The sequence below is a fragment of the Talpa occidentalis genome, unplaced genomic scaffold (genome assembly GCF_014898055.3).
Source record: "Talpa occidentalis isolate TD23 unplaced genomic scaffold, MPIMG_talOcc4v2.1 talOcc4.17, whole genome shotgun sequence".
In the NCBI taxonomy this organism is placed as follows: Eukaryota; Metazoa; Chordata; class Mammalia; order Eulipotyphla; family Talpidae; genus Talpa; species Talpa occidentalis.
Genome location: NW_023601754.1, coordinates 6,455,995 through 6,471,837, shown reverse-complemented (window position 1 = coordinate 6,471,837; position 15,843 = coordinate 6,455,995). Strand labels below are relative to the sequence as shown.

Below are 15,843 nucleotides of genomic sequence, written 5' to 3'. Positions count from 1 at the left end.
AAGATAGGATTTTAGTAATAAGAAGTGGAAAATCTACCATTCAGATACTTTAGAGCTCTAAGATGTTTACTTTTGGTTTTTGAGAGAAATGCATTCCTCCTCATTTTTACCAAATGTATCTCTAATTACCCTGCCACGATAATGCAATTCTCCTAACTTAATAAGAACATGTACTGATTTATAACTCTATCAAGAAAGGGTTGTTGAGCACTTCTGGGGATGATAAATTATCTCAGTATCCCTATGAATAAATGTTGAATAGCAAATTTGGAGAATTTGCAAGTATATCTAGAGCAGACCCAACAGTTCAAAAAAGCAGAAATGTTCCCACTGAGGGCCAGATTCCCATCCCAGATAAATCTCATGTTGAATAAATACTTTCACCTAAGGATTCTTATATAACTTATGGACATTTCTGCTGGAAAATGAAGCAAGTTAAGCAAGAATTTACTACCCGCTATGTTCACTAATCATACAATAATTTCTGTTTGCAAAGAATCTTCTTACCTTTTTTCCACCTCTAAAAGAAAATTTTCACTGTTGCCCAACATACTAAAATGCATTTTGGCAGCTTTTCTCTCACTTTCACGTACAGTTCGATCATCTGGAGGCAAAAACCGTTGTTTGAGCATGTTTCTTTTTTGGAGTAAACAACAGAGAGTCAGAAAACTATATATACAGAGTGAAATCTAAAGACCATTCTCAGCTTCTCTTGTGAAACAGATCACAAAATAATGCTATTATGTTGTCACTGGAGCAAGCAGTAACTCACCGAGATCACAGGGATACCATAGCAACAACTGCCACACAGGTAGGGGTAACTACCCCTGCGGGATAGTAGAGCTTGGGTAACAAACAATGCAAACTTAACACTGAAATTTAAGACTAATGGTTATGCTGTTCTCTGAAAGACTTTACTTAGTTTCTCCACATTAACTTTCCCAAGGGCAATGCAATGCTGACTAGCTAAGAAATGTATACTCAACAATACAATTATAAAGAAGTACAGTGCAGTCATTTGAAGGACTTTGAAGTCCAGTCGTTTGAAGTCATTTTTTTGTTCCTTGCAATCAAGCCCCCAGAGTTGTTCTATTAGTTTTCTATTGCTAATACAGTTGCAAAGTTGGGGCACCTGGAAAAACAAATCTCAACCTGGAAACTTTCTGTTGGGGAGGAAGTGGTGGTGAAACCATCAACTGAAGAAAACTAAAGCTGGAAGTAACTGATAAAATCATAGATAGTCACTCAATAAACAATAAAAGGAGTCGTCATACATCCTGCCAACACAAAAGAGTTACATAAATATTGACTAATAAACAAAACTATCCTGCCAGTGCACACTCTGGGCCAACATCCAAAGGTTAGGAGGCAGCTGGTTTAAAGCAAGATTCTGGGACAAGGAACAAAGGAGGAGGGTCTCACCCAGTTTCTCCAGGGTTTGTAGCGTGTACACAGCAAAGAGCCTATAGTCCGTATCTTTCCTGACAACAGGATTGAGTCTCAAATCTAGTTCTTTCAGGAAGGGTAAAGGCTGTAGGCGGGATACCTCCACTAATGAAGGAATGTTGTTATAATATAAATTCAGGTCTTGAAGTGAACATAAATACTGGATTCCCTGCAAGGAAAAGACCACATTATGAAGCTGTATATCGGTAAGGACTAGGAATCTCACCAATTAAGGTGAAAATATATCTATTACTTTTCATCATTCAACATGTATGTCACCAGTCATCCATGAGAAAGGCAGCACTGAAACACCCATTTTAATTGCCTGAGAATACTGGCAATTAAACACTGTGGCCCATGGGCAATGGATGTTTTATTTATTACATAATTCGCAAATTTTCATACATTTCCTCCTTTACCAAAAATGACATCCAAAGTCTCTACTTCTGTTGTTCCCTAAGCACTCTCCCAAACCAATGCTTCCTAGTGGTACCCACTTTTGCACTTCTCGTACCCTTGCTACAACCATTCTCCTGACCCCAATTTACAATGGGATGGGAGGTAGGCAAGAGAGATGGTTCTAGGAAAGAAGGCCAAGGTAGGGGGAAAAAAAAGTGTAGGTGTGTGTCTATATACATGAGGCCTCACTTTTGGGTCAACAAACTCCATGGGAAAATAGAACAATGCTATCTCAATGTCTCCCCTACTGGACCAAAGTCTAGAACTCCCTTGGTCCTTGTTTCCCTTTCCAGAGTTACTATCACCATACACTCTCCCTGCCCACCCCTCAGTTCTCCTGGGTTTAAATATCTTCCCTTCTTTAGTTCTCCTTCTAGATTTAGCAAACTCTACTCTCCCACTTAGCTGACAACAGTACAATCAGGAGTAGGAAACTCAAGAGGAAAAGCTGCATTTTTTGTCCTTTGCTGAAACCTAGTATTGGAAATAATAATTTAATTTTCAAGTATTTTGGCTAGCTAGCTGCTAGCCAAAATATTCAAAATATGAACATGTACAATCATATACTTTTAGTAGTAAAAAAAGTAAATTCTTACCATAAAAGAAACTGTCATTAAGAATTATTTCAGAAAAGTAAAATTATTTTCCATCATGTATAGTGCTACTGTTCTTCTTTAAAATTACTATTTTCTCATTGTAGTAAATTTAGGAAAATCAAAGATATAGACAAAATATTTTAAAACAGAACCTTGTTTACATTTTGATGCCTTCTGGCTTTTTAGAATTTCATTAACTTCTACACTGTGAAAGGGTGAGTGGTGAGGAAGAATTATCAGTGCCTCTGGCTCTACTCTCAGGGCAATTCATTATTAGGATGGTCTTTAAATGTATCTAATGTCCCAGCTCAAGTAACAATTTCATGTCTCCCACTGTAAAAGTCAAGGAAGTGATTTTTATTCTCCTCTCCCTCTTCCCAGTTGGCATGAATTCATATATTCCCCAAAGCAACACTAGAAATAATCAGAAAACATTTTCCCCCTGGGAAAGATTAAGCAAAATGATTCTGTTAGAGATGAATATATGCAGATAAATCATAGCTGCAAAATAAAATGTAGAAAACTAACATTTACTAAGTGCCTCCTATATGGCATGCAATGTGCCAAGAGTCTTATATATGTTATATTTGATTACACATGCTAATTTGATTAATCTTCACAGCAGTTTTTTTTACCCAATTTACACACGGGCAAAAAAAGGAAGTACAAAACCAGCAATGTTCACTCAGTTGGTTAGCCAAAAAAAAAGAACAAGCAAAAACACACATGAAAAGAGGCTATCTAAGCAACTCTGTATTAACAATTTCTGAAATTAATGGGCCAAACACAAACAGCTGCTACCAAACAGTCTAATAGTGACCTTGCCAACTTAGAGATTCTGCCTTTAGAGTCCTTGTTGGAAATTTGGTCTTGCTTGTGCTTCCTCTTGTACAGTTCTTTTAGTTTTAGACGTTGAGACTGGGTCTGGCTTATGTTGTTGAATCAGAATTCCCTAAGAAGTGCAAAATTGGAGGAATAACCCAGGAGGTTTGGCAACCAACCTGCATGGCATCTGTGAATCTTGTTTGCTGAGACTCACACATCCTACCTAAGTCTGCTGTCATCCAGTTTCCTGCCTTGCCCTCTGCTCTATCATCTCCTATCCTGGAAATACTTCTTTGTTTTCAAGACTACCACTTCCTCTCCCTCCTAGAAAAAGCCAACAGTAACAACGCAAGGCAGTGTTCTTCCGTGTGTGTTCCATGCACCTACATCAGAACCCCTTGGATAGATCCTGAGCTCACTTGAAACCTGCTAATTTAGAATCTCTCTCAGAGCAGAGTCTAACAATCTGTATTTTTACAAGTGCTCTTCATAATTTTTTACACACATTAAAAATTATCCTATTGCCCTCGGCGGTTATAGTTTAATATAGTTTCCTCTAAGTATAAAAGGATTTCTGCCCAATATTTTAAAATAAAAAAATTTAAACATAAAGCAACATTAAAGAATTATACAGTGAATAGTAAAATTCACTTGGAAACATTCAAAAGAAAGATCCTATGTTCTCCATGGTGACATTATCTATTTCTTCCCATAAAAAAAATAATAACAATGAACTGGCAAGTCACAGAATATAGAACTTACCTTCAGGCTAGTGATCAAATTTCTTGATAAATCTAAGGATCGGAGGTTTTTAAAATTTATGAAGGCATCACCAATGGAATGAATTTTTCCAGCATAAGACCCCTGCAATGAAAGAGACTCCACCAGTTCTGAAAAGAGATCATCAGTAGATACATTATGATCTCCGCTTGGCTAAACAGCAGAGTCAGTGAAATAGGTCTTCTTTCCTCCCATATCCCATCTGTGAAAGCCCTACATCTGAAGCTCATGAGATCAGATCTTCCTTTTCAAAACAGCAACATGGTCTAAGACAGTGATACCAGAACTTACAGAATTCTTTGCTTCTCTAATTACACTAAAGGATGTAGAAAAAGTCTTTAAATGTTCTCAAAGGATAATAATCCTCCAAGAGTTATCAAAACAAACAAACAAACAAAATTTAGCAATCCCACTGCTATGACTCAGCCCTGTAGATACAGTCATGTGTCACTTAATGATGGGATGCATGCTGAAAGGTGTTAACTGATTGCTTCGTCATGTGAATATCACAGTATAATTACACAAACCTAGATGGCAGACCCTCCTACACACCTAGGCTATATCATTATCTTATCAGGACCACTGTCATGTATGTGATTTATCACTGACTTAAACCTCGGTAAGTAACACAAAACTGTAATATAAAATTTTGCCAGGATAATATAACACATACACAGGGTGTCATCGGCAGTAAGATTTTAAGATAGTAAAAAGAAAGAACTTTCAAAAAAAACGTCGAGGAGCCCATCAGTAGAAGTATGGAACTAGATGGCTTACTGTACATTGATATAGCAGACAATGTACTAGACCTGCGGCCTTGTACAAATCACTTTACCTCTCTGGGTATCAGTTTCCTCGTTTATAAAATGGAGACAATAACACTAACTCATAAGATGTTGTCAGCATTAAATATATATACAAAACTTATAATGTCTCATCTGTAGTAAATGCCACCCATGTATTAACTATTGTTATGCATATATTGAAAAGAATGAGGTAGATCCATGGATGGCCACATAGAGAGATGGCTAAGACAAAAAAGAAGGGAAAAGTATGACTTTGTGTGAATGTGTGACTGCATCAAGAAAAAAATGAGTGGGAGGGGAAAAAAAGATAAAAGAAAATGAGTGGTGTGTACAGAGAAAGTAATATGAGTTTATAGATGTGTATATATGTAAATATGTATATATGTCTATACTGATAGATATAGCGCTCTCTCTCTCTCTCGCTCTCTCTCAATAGAGATAGTCAATTTGACTTCTAACAGGATCGAAAAGAGGGACATCTCAAAATAATTGTCAATAGGAACTCACTGGCAAGTTGGTGGACAAACTGAGAATAGCAACCAAAACTTGAAAGACTCTGCAGGATCCAATTTGCTGGTGACTGCCAGGGAACAGGACTGAGAGAAGATTTTATTGTGCTGAAGCAGTCAGGGCCCCAGAAACTCTACAATGTAGTAACATTTAGGATCCCTTTCAAGACAACACCCATATTAGGGATAAACTGGTGGGAGTAGAATTCACAATGACTGTAACAGAGACAACAGGTTTAAAGGAAAGGAAAGGTCCAGATACAAGAGGAGAAAGGAAGCAGAGACCGTCCATCGCAGGAAGCATAAACCCTAAGTTTTAGCACTTTGTGAACATAACAGAAGAGGGAGCTCCAAAACCTTGAAACTGGAAAAGCTATTCAGGTTCACCCTTTCACCGAGAAGTAGAGGAAAATTTAATTCACTTTAGCAAGGAGACACAGACAAGTATTAAAGTCAAATTTTACGTGAAAAAAAAAAAAGAGCAGAACACCCCTAAAGAACCAAAACACTCCAGAAATATACACCCACAAAACAAATAAAATTATACCATAACATTTCAAAACAAGCATAGAGATAACGTAACAAAAAGTAGTAATTTGCAAAGCTGGGTTCCGGGACCCCCAGGTTTTTGAGACATGTATAAGGGCCCAAAAAATCAAAACAAATTTTTAAAATTATTTTCATAATAATATTAAAACTTTGGGGCCTCCCCAGTGGCGCAGCGGTTGAGTGCTGGGTTGCGAAGCTGCCCGCGGCCTCTGCGGCGCCAGTTCGATCCCCAGCTGCTCCCCGGCCACCGGAGGAGGGTCCCACATGGCGTGCAGACCTCTCCTGCCGCCCGCTGCTCCCCTCAGCAGTGTACTTCGGTCCTTCTGCCTGCTCTGCTCCCCGCTCTGGCTCTGGTGAATTCTCTTACCCTGCCGCGCTTCTGACTGTACCCAGTGCATGTATAAACAAACAAAACAAACAAACAAACAAATAAATAAAAACATGCCTCTATAAAAAAAATTAAAAAAAATTAAAATTAAATTAATAATATTAAAACTTTGTATAGATTTTCCACTGTGTTGTCATTTGCACTTATGGTACAAAGAAAAAACTCCTGGGACCTCCAGGTGAATCAAGACAATGGTACCAAATTCTACTGGTATTGTAGTCGTCATAATGTACACTTCCAGTTTTTTAAAAGACAGTTTCAATTTGCATGAATAAATAAATCTTTAAAAATATATATATCTAGGGCCTCCCCGGTGGCGCAGCGGTTGAGCACTGGGTTGGGAAGCTGCCCGCAGCCTCTGAGGCGCTGGTTCGATCCCCGGCTGCTCCCGGCCACCCCGAGGAGGGTCCTGCATGGCGCGCAGACCTCTCCTGCCGCCCACTGCTCCCCTCAGCAGTGTACTTTGGTCCTTCTGTCTGCTCTGCTCCCAGCTCTGGTGAATTCTCTCACCCTCCCGCCTTCTGACTGTACCCAGTGCTTGTATAAAAAAATAAATAAGGGCCTCCCCGGTGGCACAGCGGTTGAGCGCTGGGTTGCGAAGCTGCCTGCAGCCTCTGTGACTCCGGTTCGATCCCGGCTGCTCCCGGCCACCGGAGGAGGTCCCACATGGTGCGCAGACCTCTCCTGCCGCCCGCTGCTCCCCTCAGCAGTGTACTTCGGTCCTTCTGCCTGCTCTGCTCCCCGCTCTGGCTCTGGTGAATTCTCTCACCCTCCTGCGCTTCTGACTGTATCCAGGGCTTGTATAAATAAATAAATAAATAAATATTTAAAAATAAATAAATAAATAAATAAATAAATCTTTAAAAAAAAAAAAAAGAATTCAGCCTGTCTCTTGTTTAAAATATATATATCTAAAAAAATGCCCTAGAAAAAGCAGTTACAATGTAACAAAGGTTAATTTTATTAACCCTTCATTTTACTGACCCTGAGGTACATGTCATTTTTTATATGGTGTGACTAAATGGGAAGTATGACTGAAGCTTTTCTGCTGCAAACTTAGGTATTGTGTGATTTTTTGAGACGTGAGCTGAACTAGCCACTTTTCTATGGAATACCATTTTTGCCTGAAAAAAAACTTGACATCCTATGGTTATTTGGACTTGAAAATATGCTAGACATTTTCTTAAAAGTAAACAGTCAGTCTGTCACTTCAAGAAAATGGCTGATAGTGCTTGTCAATTTTAATACTTGAGCTTCCAAGCAAAAACTAGAATTTTTGAAAATCAAATCATGATTGTGTTACAGATCCACTTAAATGCAATATACAGCAATGGATTTTTGACCCAGTTGTTATGTCATATCTAAGAACAATATCCACAATTCTTTGAAAAAGTTATTAAAATATATCCTTTCCAAATACATGTCTGTGTGAGACCAGATTTTTAAAAATATATTTCAACCAAAATGACATTAACAGATTAAATATAGAAGTGTCAATAGATATGATCATCTGGCTGTCTTCAGTTAAGACATTTAAGAGATTTCTAAGAATAGAAAACAATACCATTCTTCTCACTATTGTTTTATAACAGAAAATATATTTTTGAAAAATAGTATTTATGTAACATGCAATAGGTGTGTTAGTTATCTTTTAATGAACAAATATTTCAAAATTTACCATTTCAATTTCTAATATGGCAAATACTAGTAGATATAGTTCATTTAACAAGAGCTCTTTGATAACCTCAATAATTTTTAAGAGTGTAAAGGAATCTGGAAATCACAAAGGTTGTGAATTGCTGATGAAAAAGAAGATTTGAAAATAGAAAAGACAGAACTCTTTAAATAATAAAAAATAGTATTATAAGGTAATTTCAGAAATGAAGACCAGAGCAAAATTAAACAAACACACAAAAACCCAACAAAACAATTCCGCTTTTAGGTAAATATATGCAACGAATTTAAAGGAAGGACTCTAACAGATATTTATTTGTACATCATGTTCACTGTAGTATTATTCACAACAGCCAAAATGTAGAAACAACTCAAATGTCTATCCACCAAAGGATGCATGAATGAACAGCATGTGGTATATATACCCATAAAATACTACTCAGCCATAAAACGGAGCACCAGCATGTTATTTTGTAGAAATCAACAAACTGATTCTAAAGTTTATGTGGGAAGGAAAAAATCCTAGAATAGCCAACACAACCTTAAAGAAGAAAAACAACAAAGAGAACTGATACTACTTAACTTTGAACATGAATTATAGTAATCAGGTCAGGGTGGTGTTGAAAAAAAGATACAGATCAAAAATAGACTACAAAAATAGACCTACCAAGATATAGTCCAAATATAGATCAAAAATAGAGTATAAAAATAGACCTACCCAGATACAGTCCAAATATAGATCTTTGACAAAGGAACAAAGGCAATTCAATAGAAAAGGTTACTCTTTTGACAAATGGTGTTAGAACAACTGGACAAAAAAAGAAAGAAAGAAAGAAAGAAAGAAAAAGAACAATAATCTAGACACAGACCATACAATTTTTCACAAAAAATTCAAAATGGTTCTTAGCATAAAACACAAAACTCTGAAGCTTCTAAAAGATAATTAAGGAGAAAATTTAGTGATCTTGGGTTTGGCAGTAAGTTTTTAATGTAACACCAAAAGCATGAACTATAAAAGAAAAACTTGAAAAGTGGGATGTTATTAAAATCTAAGCCTCTGCTCTGTAAAAGATGCTGTAAAGAGAAGGGAAAGTCAAGATGCAGAGTAAGAGAAGATATATGCAAACAAAACACATATCTGAAAAGGGACTGATAGCCAAAATACATAAAGAATTTTTAAAACCAACAATAAGACAACAAAAAAGCTAATGAAAAAATAGACAACAGAAACCTAACCAAAAAGATACATAAATGGCAAAGATATGAAAAGATGCTCAACATCATTAAGTCATTAGGAAATTGCAAACTGAAACAATGAACTGCTACTACACACTTATTAGGACAGCCCAAATCCAAAACACTGACGCCACTAAATGTTGGGAGGGATGTGGGGTATCTTAGTCTGTTAGACTGCTGTAACAATGTACTACAGAATGGGTGGTCTATAATCAAAAATATTTATTTCTAACAGTTCTGGAAGCTGGAAATCAAGAACAGGGTGCCCACATGATAGAGTTCTCTGGAAAGCTCTTCCAGGTTCCCAACATCCCTATCTCTTAATATCATCACATTGCACACTAGAATATCAACATATGAATTGAAATGAATGAAACATTTAAACCATAGCATGGGAAACTCTCATGTGTTGCTGCTGGAAATGCAAAGATTTGCATTTCTGGAAGACAATTTGACATTTTCTTACAAAGCTAACCACAGTTACTGTGTATGAGCTAGCAATCATGCTCCCTGGTATTTACCCAAGTTGAAACTTTGTCCACATAGAAACCTGCATGTGAAAGTTTATAGCAGCTTTATTCATTAGTGCCAAAACTTGGAAGTGTCCAAGAGGGTCTACTTACTTATAAGTAAACGTAGAAATAAACTATGTTCCATCTACACAGTGGAACAGTATTCACTAATAAAAAAAAAATGAGCTATTACATCATGAAATGACAAGGAGGAACCTAAGATATGTATTGTGAAAGTGAAAGAAGTCAGTCTGAAAAGATTACACAGTGTAATTCCAACCATTTGATATTCTGAAAAAGGCAACAGCCAAAAGATCAGCGGTTCCAGGAGTTCCATGAGCAAAGAGGAGGAAGAACAAGTGGAGACTGGGAATTTTCAGGTCAATGAAACTTTCTGTTTGATACTGTAATGGTGGACACAATACTTCATATTTGTCAAATCTGGTAGAAATGTACAAAACAAAAAGTCAACCCTAATGTAAACTACAGATTTTAGTTAATAATAATGTATTAATATTGGCTAATGTGATCACACTAAAGCAAGGTAATAATAGGGGAAATTAAGAGGGGACGTTATGAGGGAGATGTGAGAGGAGAAAAGTATATGAGAACTATATTTTCTGCTCAATTTTTCTGTAAATCTAAGTCTATTAATTAAAAAAATAATTATCTTTACATGCTAAAATATGGATACACCTTAAAAACATTATACTAAGTAAAAGCAGTCAGACACAAAAGGCCATATATCATATATGAGTCCGTATATCTGAAATATCCAGAACAGGGACAGCTACAGAGGCAGCAAGCACATTCGTGGTTTCCAGGGGTTAGGAGGGCTAGAAATGAAGAATGACCACCTAACTGTACAGGGTTTCCTTTTGGATTGATGAAAATGTTCTAGAACTAGATAGTAGCAATATTTGCACAATGCACTAGGTGACAATGAATTATATACTTTACATTTTATATAGAATATAAATTACATGTAGGGAAAAAAAAAGCAAAACCAAAATTTTTTTCCTGGCTTCTTGGGACAGCTTCTTGGCAGTTTTATTGGGGAGGGGAAGGAGAGGTTCTGGGTCAATTTTGATTTTATCAGTACCGAACAGCTCCTCTCATGCCTTTCACTGCATTCTATTCTGAAAAGCAGATATTTTAACATTTTAAAGGGAACCCAAATTATCATTCAAATGATAAACTGCCACAGGGCCATTCTTTTATGATCCATATGAAGTGCAGGTCTTTTAAGAGATTTATGCATTTGCTTCCAACGTTTATATAGAACAAAAACAAGGAATATAGAACAAATCAAACATTGCACATCATAGATGTCAAGAAAAACAGAACAATCTTCCAAGTTTAATATATGGGCTACATAATCCCAATAGGCAAAAACATGAAAATAACATATCAAGTAATCTATAGCAAGAAGCCATTTATAGTTCACCTGGGAGTTGAATTTGTAATCTTTAATAAGCTTGTTTATAATGATGATGAAAAAGTTTCAAGTAAATGAAACGCAAAACAAAAAAGACACCAGGAATCAACTTGAAAGATCTCCCACTAGTTGAAGTTGGGACAAGTTCAACATTAATTATGATAATAACTGCAATGGGTTGTAACACACCAAAACCATTTAAATCCATGAATTTATAATGATACAAAGAAAACAACCTCCATTGCTCACCTTTGGAGGATGCTAAGAAAACAACTCATTCTTCCAAAAGATAGTAAATAAGGAGAAAAAAATGGAGCATTTATCCTGCCTTTCCAATATAAATTGTAAGTAAGGATAACCAAATAGTTGATGTCAGGAAACTTCTCTTTATAGAAGTATTACAGTTAATAAAAATGAAAGATAAGAATTAGAAAATTATCATTTTGTAATCACTAATGAATTAAAGGACTCTAGTTAGGTGAGGTCATCCACTCTCCAGGTTTTCAATACCACCAATTTGCTAATGTCTCCAAATTTTGTATCTTTAACCTGACCACTCCTTGAGATAGCCTCCAATATCCAAATACTTAGGAAATACCTCACATTTGAGTGTTTCATAGGTATTTTAAACTTAACATGCTCTTGATTCCCCTGCTCCAAACCTGTTTTGCTCACAATCCTTGCTCTCTCTCCCTCTCAATAAATAGTACCACCATCCATCACGCAACAGCTTAAACCAAGACTGTTATATTTGAATCTTCCTTTTATTCATTTTCTACGTTAAATCCTTTCATAAGTCCTATGCCATCTACAAAATATAACTGAATTTTGTTGTCTTCTTTTAATCGCCATTGTCATCCTCCTAGTCCCAGCTATTCATTCTCTTCTCTAGACTACTATACAGGTTTCTAGGAAGTGAGAGTCATATTTTAAAGATTAGTATCAGATCAGGTCACATTCCTGCTTAAAATACTTTAATGGAAATTGATAATCTGATTGTACAATTCTTAAGAGAGAATAAAGGGCCAAGAATAGCCCACACAATTTTGAAGGAGGAAAAAAGAAGGTAAAGCGAGAAAGGGCACAGACTTTACTTGGTATTAAAACTGACTGTTAAGCCATGGTAATTACAAAAGTGTGATATTGGTGGAATAGCCAAACAAAATACAGCAGAACACAGTCTAGAGATAGACCCCTGTTCACAAAGGAACTTAAATAGCAGACATACCACTACAAATTGGTTGCTGGGTATTTGGTGTAAAAAAATACAATTATAACATATCACACATCATATATAAAAATAAACTGCATCTAGATTAGACTTAATGTAAAAATCAAGGTAGCAGAATTTTTAGGGGAAAAAAATGCAGGAACCTATTACATCAATGTAGGGAAAATTCTCATAAATAAGACACAAAGAGCACAAATCATACTAGAAAAATAAACTTGACTACTATAAGGTGAAATTTTTCTGGATGATAAGGATGATAAGGAACAATGTAAAGATATATTAGAAATTTTTAGTATAGAGAAATATGAAAAAGAAAACAAATAAAAAGATCTATAATTGCACCAAGATTCTCCATTTGTTCACCTAAAAGTCAGAAATACTTATTACATAGCCAGAATATTCCAACAGTACAGGAAAGTGCAGAATAAAAATAAAGTTCTCTCCAAAGGTGACCACTGTGGTTTCTACAGAATTTTATAAAGCACATACCAGCAAATTCATTTAATTGAAAACTATCTACCTTACATTGGTAGTAACATGTATTTTCCTTGAAAGCCAAACTACACATATGCTGTATTTCTTTAAAAAAAAAAAAAAGATACATAAGTGCATATTTGTAAAAGCAATAAGAAAGGTATGGAAAGAGGGAATAGGAATAATATTCTTTATTTTAACCCTTTTGTACTGTTTGAATTGTCATAGTGTGCACAATTTTGCTATTAAAAAGACTTAATGGGGCCTCCCTGGTGGCACAGCGGTTGAGCGCTGGGTTGCGAAGCTGCCCGCAGCCTCTGCAGCGCCGATCCCCGGCTGCTCCCCGGCCAGCGGAGGAGGGTCCCACATGGTGTGCAGACCTCTCCTGCCGCCCGCTGCTCCCCTCAGCAGTGTACTTCGGTCCTTCTGCCTGCTCTGCTCCCTGCTCTGGCTCTGGTGAATTCTCTCACCCTCCTGCGCTTCTGACTGTACCCAATGCTTGTATAAATAAATAAATAAATCTTTAAAAAAAAAAAAATAAAATAAAAAGACAATGAAAACAAGCAAACAAAACTAAGTGAAAAAAAATCTGCCACTTATTATTCTATCTGGAAAATGAAAGGTCTGTGAGCCTCCTCCAAAACCAAATTGACTGGGCCTCCCTGGTGGTGCAAGGGGTTAAGACGCAACCTATGAAGCTTTTTGCAACCACTGCAACACGAGTTCGATCCCCAGCCAGCCAGGGAGCTACCCATGTGGCGCAGCAGACCTCTGCTGAAACACTCACTGTTCCCTTCAGCAGTTTATTTCAGTGGATCTGCCTGTTCTGTTCCCCACTCTGTCTCTGGTGAATCCTCTCACCGTCCCCCCCCCCACCCACACCTCTGGCCTGTACCTCAGCTCTTGTATGCATAAATAAATAAATCTTTTAAAAAAATCAAATTGACTTAAGTTTTTATTTTAAAAAAATGCAAGAAAAAGTGCAAAAGTGTGCCAGGCCAATACAGCCTTTTCTGCCCTTCCTTCCTTCCTTCCTTCCCTCCTTCCTTTCCTTCCTTCCTTCCTCTCTTTCTTTCTTTTTTTTTAATTCAAAATCACTGAATTTTATTCTAGTTTAAATCTTCATTCTATTTGTGATCATGCCCCCTTTATTCATCCCAAATATTATTTTTTTCTAGATTGCCTATTGCAAGGCTTTATTTTTTAATACAGCCTTTCTTAACCAACCTTTAAAATAGTGTTTTTGAATGCTTTTGAAAGTGTTTGGAAAAGAAAAATTAAACTTGAAATACCTACATCAATTTGTACTCACACCAAACCATTATTTTTGGTGATCTGAAGGGGGTGAAGGAAGGATTTCCAGAAGCAGGCAAACTGTGTACCCTCTTTATTCTCACATGTAATATCTGTTACTAGAACACACTAATTTCAACAAAAATAATTTAAAATAAAACTACTAATATGAGCCAAGTTATTTCATATTCCACAAATAAAAAAACGCTAGAAGAAGAAAAGAAGAACACTTTTTGTTATGTTTAAAGCACAGGCTCTGGAATCCGAATCCTGAGTTAATAAACCCTGGCTGCATCACTTCGGGCTGTGCAAGCCTCCACATACAACTTTACTCATCTAAACATGGAAGCAATAGCAGCATCTGCTCCAGAGGCTTATTAGGGGATGAAATAGTGCCAGGCCCTGTCATCAATGGTGTCGTGAATTTGGGGAGAGTAAAAGTTGAAATAAGAGTGCTGATAACTTCTCCAAAATCTGTACTTCTCCGAAACTCAGAGAGCAAGTGGTGCGAGCCGAAGCCCAGGTCACTCAGGTTTCCCCTCAGGAGTCGGGCTGGGGCGCAGACCTCACACCTCAAGCGCCCAGCGGCTACACCAGCCACCGCGTCTCCCAGAAGGGAGTCCAGGAGGTTCAGAACGATGACGCCGTTTTCTTGAGGTGCAGGCTGGACAGGGCAGGTCAAGCCCCCCGGGCGGGAAGCTTCAGGAACTGCCCCATTAAGACTCCTGGTGCCGCCTCAACAGCACCCCCACCTCAAGCGCCCTTCTCCCCGCAATGGCCCTTTCGGGGCTCAGGGTCCTCGCACTAGTTCACACGGTCCGGGTCCCTGTGACCCCGCTGCAGCGTCCTGATCCCTTTTCTTAATCTTGCTTCCTTTTCTCCACCTCAGACTCCGCTCCTCAGTTCCCCGCCCCAGACGTCCCTGGGACTCCAGCTCCTCCATACCCACCTCAGGATCAATTTTCTGCCTCAACTACCACTTTGGAGCCTCAAAGACCCTCCTCCGCCTCGGGGGCGTCCGCCATGGTTCCCCGCCTCTCCCTCAGGTCCCCCCCACCCTTCTCCCTCAGGTTCCCCCGCCTCTCCCTCAGGCTCCCCCGCCTCTCCCTCAGGTCCCCCCCCACCTCTTCCTCAGGTCCCCCAGCCTCCCCCAGGCTCCCGGTCTCTCCCTCAGGGGGTACACCCCCCCCGCCTCTCCCAGGCTCCCCGCCTCTCCCTCAGGTCCCCCCGCCTCTCCCTCAGGTCCCCCGCCTCTCCCTCAGGTCCCCCTGCCTCTCCCTCAGGTTCCCCGCCTCTCCCTCAGGTTCCCCGCCTCTCCCTCAGGCTCCCCGCCTCTCCCTCAGGTCCCCCGCCTCTCCCTCAGGTCCCCCGCCTCTCCCTCAGGTTCCCGCCTCTCCCTCAGGTTCCCCCGCCTCCAACTCAATTTTCTCCCCTCAGCCTCAAACCCCGCGCTCCCGACCCGGCCCTACCGGGTTGCTCCAGGGTCAGTGACCCCAAGCGGCGGATTCCCTCCTCATCCAGCTCCCACTGCTCCGCCATCCCCGCCCGTCAGCCGCGCCGCTCACCTGCCGCCTCCCGCGAGACCGCTCCGCGCGCGACAGGCCCCGCCCCTTGAAGCCCCGCCCCA

At 38.9% G+C, this 15,843-nt stretch overlaps 1 protein-coding gene across 1 annotated transcript in view; it reads right to left on the bottom strand.

Moving 5' to 3' along the window:
• LRRC36 (leucine rich repeat containing 36) overlaps positions 1 to 15,775 on the bottom strand; it is a 50,009-nt gene extending 34,234 nt beyond the window's left edge. The window contains 4 exon segments of the mRNA XM_037515890.2: positions 508 to 604; positions 1,423 to 1,615; positions 4,089 to 4,216; positions 15,686 to 15,775. Coding sequence (XP_037371787.1) covers positions 508 to 604; positions 1,423 to 1,615; positions 4,089 to 4,216; positions 15,686 to 15,755 — 488 coding nt within the window. The 5' untranslated portion in view covers positions 15,756 to 15,775.
• Positions 15,776 to 15,843: the final 68 nt, after the last annotated feature.